General features: G+C 47.2%; 1 protein-coding gene across 1 annotated transcript; it reads left to right on the top strand.

Moving 5' to 3' along the window:
* Positions 1-1589: 1589 nt before the first annotated feature.
* Positions 1590-4594, top strand: LOC103581725 (microtubule-associated proteins 1A/1B light chain 3C-like). Its single transcript, XM_008563490.1, is given in 4 exon segments — positions 1590-1647; positions 1750-1804; positions 1974-2081; positions 4417-4594. Coding segments are annotated over 4 exon segments (399 nt in total).
* Positions 4595-5746: the final 1152 nt, after the last annotated feature.

Genomic DNA, 5746 nt, shown 5'->3' on the forward strand with positions numbered 1-5746 from the left:
CACCGCCCGCCGCTTCTCGCGCACCTGGGAGCGCACCTCGGCCACCTCCAACACGGGATGCTCCACCCGGAGCCCTGCGGTCACCTCCTCTTTGCGCTGTTCCACGAGCCCCACGATGCGGTTCCACCTGCCCAGGGGAAAGAGGGCGACTTGAAGAGGAGCCAGGAGACGAGATTCTTCAGATATCAAGTGACTTGGCATAGACGCGTACTAGGGAAGGCCCCAGAGCAATGACCTGGGAAGATCATGGAACCTCCAGTGACAGTGGAGGAGATGCTAACGGTCCTGTTCATGGGGGACGGGATGGTCTGAATCGTACACAGTGCTGTAAACTGGATGACCCCCTCCAAAAAATACCTTAATCCCCGCTGTAACTGTTGAGGGGGGGAACCCAATTATGGTAATTGAAAGGTGGAGCCTTGAAAAGGCGGTTAGATTGTAGGACCTGCAGTAGTGAATGGATTCATAATGGTGGTCAGGGCGTGGTTCTGAGGGCTTTAAAAGGAGAGCACGTGAGAGTCTCTCTCTGTCTGCTCTTCCATATTCGGCCATGTGAGACCCCTGAATTGCTGTAAAGTCACCACCAAAGAGGACCCTCGCCAGAGGTGTACCCTGGACTTCGGACTTCCCAGCCTTCAAAACTGTAAGCAATAAATTTTGTTTTCTTTATAAATCATCCAATTGTGTGTATTTTGTTATACACAAGGGAAATGAGCTCATACACAGAGGGACCACTGTGCTCCTGGTCTGAGAGGAGGATGGGTCAGTGTCAACAGAAACATTGTTTTCTAGATGTGTGAGATGAGTCACTAAAACCATGTTGCATAAAAGAGGTGTGATGGGATTGAATATCCTGGTCTGGAAATGAAGAGAACCGAGTCTGTCTAACCTTACGTTTGATCCTAGGAAGGTGAGTTAATTACTATAGACCTCGATTTCATCATCTACTAAGTGCAAAGTCTTAGGTATGGTAATGGCCATCCTACCCACATTCCTGTAGCTGCAGATATATATGTCAAAGTATGTTGGAAAACTGCAGAATGTAATACTACTACTCTGATACACATCTGGATTTTAACCCTGGTTTTGCATCTTCTTATCTGGGCAAATTACTCAGTCTTTCTGACTCTATTTCTAACTGTGAAAAATAGCAGCGTGTTTCAGGGTAAGGTGATTCAATCTTCTCCTTCACTACTGTGGTATTAAAATGTCCTCTTCTGAGGCTAATTCTGTTTAGAACTGCTCAGCCAGGGCGTATGGGACTGTGTTATACTGAGGACCAATGCAAACCTTAATTTCTTTAGCAAAGGCAAATTCTTAGCTAGTAGTGAGCACAGTGACTGTCTCTGACCCACGAGCAGGTGCACAATTCCATTTCCACCCTCAGGACTGACCTCCTGCTGCCCAGAGAGAGGGACTGGGGAGTGGAGAGGGTTCTGAGAGGCTGATGTCACCGCACCCTATATAAGGGCCTCATTTAGGCTCCTGCAGGCAGTTTGGAAGCAGCAGAGGAGTGAGTTAGGTCCTGGTTGCTGGATTTTTTTTAACTTTTCTTCTTTAAGGCAGACACTGCACAGCTGTTGAGTGAAATGCAGCCTCCACAGAGAACTCCAAGCCTCAGACCTTCCAAGCAGAGGAAGAGGCCAGGTAACATTCTCGGGGCAGCTTTCTGGGTTACTGAAGAAAAAGAGGAGAGGACACAGTCTGCTCTTGCTGTTTACTCACCTTTTGCACTTCAAATATTCACAGCAACCAGACAAGAGGAACTTGCTGGAATCCAGACAAAGCTCCCAAACAAGATCCCAGTAAGACTCCATTGTACTTCCCCAGGGGGGCTGTGATCCTGTTCTTTGAAAAGCAAACACCAGCCAATGGCCTCCCTCTCTCTGTTCCGTGTTCCTAAGGCACACAGGACTCTGAGTCACGTTCTTAGGCACCTGTTTCAGGAGAGATTCATGCTGACACCCTTGACGGGTGATTGTGCAGTGTTAGCCCAGAAAGAAGGTCCAGCCCCTGCTGGACAAATCCAAGTTCCCGGTCCAACAGGAGCTGACCGTGACCCAGTTCCTCAGCATCATGCAGTCGGTGTGTGCCTGGGCCTTTTGGAAGGATGGGATGGCAGAGAGAGACTGGAAAGAATTTATGTTTCACCTTCTCCCTTTTAAAAGAGATGATCTCATGAGTGACTTTTTTAAACAGGTGGGAAGTACCTTGCTAGCAACCCTAAAGAAAGTGACACCTCCCAATTTCGATGGAACAGCACTTTTTTCTTTCCATATTTTATTGGTACCATATTTTGATTATCAAATTTCTCTAAGAAGTTTTCAAAGGACCCTTTGGAAACTAGTCTAAAGAGCCCTCTGTTTTCAAATATTTTAAAAGTCCAGGGACAGCATTTTCCCTCTGTGTAGTTCTTTCCCCCCTGATGGCAGGAAGGAAATTTTCAGTAGGGAACAGCTCAGTCCACCTGCTGAAATCCCCAAGCAGAAGAACCAGGTTTCCCCACACCCAGCTTCCTCCCACTGGGAACAATGAGAGCCAGAGCAAAGCAAATGCTGCTGTCTCCACAGATAAACTTAGGGGATTAAAGTTGTCACCTGCCAGCTGGACTCAATAAAAAAGTGATACAAAACTAAAAATAGCTGATAGGGTGAATACACAGCTGGTAAATGTCTCCCTGAGCTGGAAACAATGTCTGAAGGTTTTGGCTGATGCAGGCAGCTTCTTCAGAGATTTATTATGATGTTTATGAGCTCTTTTAGAACTCTGCAGTCTCCTCAGACCTGCTAAGAATGAATCCAGTAGAAACCAGGGCAACTACAGGGAAACCACAGTCAGGCTTAGATCCCAGTTTCTGTCAGACTCCAGAATGCTGTCAGGGGCTCTAGTGGCTTCCCAAAAAGTAAGTTTTGCAAAACTGTCCAGTTGGCTCAGTTGGTTAGAGTGTGGTGTTCTACCAAGGGCAAAGACTCAGATCCCCATACCAGCCAGCCACCAAAAAAAGAAAAGAAAAGGGTGAGTTTTGACAAAATTTCCTCTTTTTTTTCCATGTAAGTGTACCTCCAAATTGGGTGCATGCACTTCCAAGTCTCATCTCAGCAGTATGAATTTCTACATTAATTCATAGAGAAAGATTTCTATTAGGCACTGTATTAGTCCATTTCTGTTGCTTATAACAAAACACCTGGAACTGGGTGATTGATAAAGAAAATGAGATTTATTGATTATAGTTTCAGAGGCTGGGAAGTCCGAAGTCCAGGGAACACATCTGGTGAGAGTCATGGTGGTGGCAACGATGACCCAGGGGTCTCACGTGGTAGAAAATGGCAGAGCAGAGAGAGACTAACTGCTCATGTGCTCTCCTTTTAAAGCCCTCAGAGCCATGCCCCTGACCACCATTATTAATCCATTCATTACAGCATGGTCCTACAATCCAGTCACCTCTTCAAGGTCCCACCTTTCAATCACCATACTAGGATATCCCACCCTCAACAGTCACAGTGGGGATTAAGCCTCAGTGAGGTTGGGGAGGGGGCATCCGATCTACAGCACCATCTTTTATTATTATTGTTATTATTATTTTAGTTGTGGTAAAATACACATCACATAAAATTTGCTGTCAACCATTTTTAAGTGCCCAGGTCAGTGGCATTAAGTCACATGGTTGTGCAGCCATCAGCTCCGTCCATCTCCAGAGCTCTTCCATCTTCCCAAACTGAAACTCTGTACCCATTAAACACTAACCTCCCGTTCCCCCTCCCCCCAGCCCCTACTGACCAGCATTCTACTTTCTGTGTCTATGATTTTCACTAAGTACCTCGTATAAGTGGAATCATACAGTATTTGTCTTTTAGTGACTGGCTTATGTCACTCAGCATAATGTCCTCACGGTCCATCCATGTTGTAGCATGTGTCAGAATGTCCTTTCTTGTTAAGAATGACTTTCTTGTATACATATGCCATTTTGTACATCCATTCATTCATTGGTGGACACGTGGTTTGCTTCTGTGCCTTGGTTTCTTTATCTGTAAGTAGAGAATCATACAGGGTAAGGGCCAAGGTTTTGTATAAAAAGTTAAGTTGTGACCAGATGTAAATTGCTATTCCCTGAGTGAGTGGTGCAGGCAGGCAAACAGACATAAATGAGACTTTGAAAGACAACAGGCAGGGATGGGATATCTAGAAACTTTTCTAGAACAATGTTTCTCAAAGTGGGATCTACTGCCCCACAATCATGCTGCTTCCCACATCTGCCAAGTCAAATCCTGTGGGACGCACCCAGGAAGCTGCCTTCTGAGTTTGGGAGACAGGGCATCTCACCAGGTGGGAAAGTACACACACAGCGGCCACACGGAGGTGAAGGTGGGATCAGAAGCTTAGTCCCTGTCTCCCCCATCCCGCTCCTCACCACCCCAGGATCCACATGGTTCTCAAGGCCCCTGGAGCCTTTTACTTGCTGGTGAACCACAAGACCCTGGAGAGCATGAGTGTGACCATGGCAGATATCCACAGGGAACACAAGGACGAGGATGGCTTCGTGTGCCTGACCTCACCTCCCAGGAGACGTTCGGCTGCCAGCCAGCAGCCCCAGTGATGGAGCGGCCTCGGGGACAGACCGTGCAATCCTCTCTAGCCCCCGTCACAAAGAACTTATCGGGTTGCTTCTTGGCCTTTTGGCGAAGATCAAGTGTAGTATGTGCTCGTCACAGCTTAGTATCTGACATGCCCTCTGTTTGAGGATGCAATATGAGGTGCGCGTTTGGTACAAGGACATGGACCGTGGAGTTGTTCTACCCACTCCGCGCATTCGTCTCGTGTTGCTCCCTTGTGGGTAACTATCGGTTCCCACCCAAGTGCCAAAGCAGCAAGCTCTACTTCTCCTTGCTCCCAAAGCCACTTACTACTTTGATCTCAGATAAAGGGTGTATCTGATATTATACTGATAAGCACAGATGCTACACATCACTGAAAAAAACCAAAAACCAAAAAAAAGTGCCTGACTGATGCAGCAGATGCTGGGAGAAGAGATTCCTCTGAAGTGAAAGACATTAAAGGGGTCCAGGGTGGTAAGGATGGGCCAAACAGCCCCATCAAATGACTCTGAAGCCATGGGGATTTCTTTCATGGTTTCTCTTTTCATGCTCCTTTATTAGAAGAAAATTTTGGATTGCTCTTGGAAATGTAGTAAGCAGTACCTCTTTTCTGCATAAGAACAGTTAGCTTGTGTGATGAGCTGCAGAGGTATAATAAGCGTCTTCTGCAGTGGATGTGGGCAGGCCCTTGGGGAGCTTGATGTCCCCCCTGTGTGTGGGCAGAGTCCTGTGCATGGCTTTCATCCTCCAGTGGGCCAGACCACCTCCTCGTATGGTGGCTTCAGGGCTGCATCACAAGGGGCAACATTGATGGTTAAAGTCCTCTTGTGACCGTGGCTTTGGCACTCACCTAGTACCATTTCTCCCACATTTTTGGTCAAGCCCAGATTCAAGGAGTGAGCAAACAGACCATCTCTTGATGGAAAAAGCTTCAAAGATTTTATAGCCATGTTTCATCATCTAGCATAGACTTTTTTTTTTTTCCTTTTTGTCTTTTTTCGTGTCCGGCAACGGATCGCAACCCTCAGTGTCGCGCCTGTACCGGACCGGGACCGGCAATGGGATCGCAACCCTCAGTGTCGCGCCCACACCTCACTCAGCCAGTGAGCAGGAACCGGTCTGTATGTGGGATCCGAACCCTCGGCGGGAGCGCC

This window comes from Galeopterus variegatus, unplaced genomic scaffold (assembly GCF_000696425.1).
Source record: "Galeopterus variegatus unplaced genomic scaffold, G_variegatus-3.0.2 Scaffold13773, whole genome shotgun sequence".
Lineage (NCBI taxonomy): Eukaryota > Metazoa > Chordata > Mammalia > Dermoptera > Cynocephalidae > Galeopterus > Galeopterus variegatus.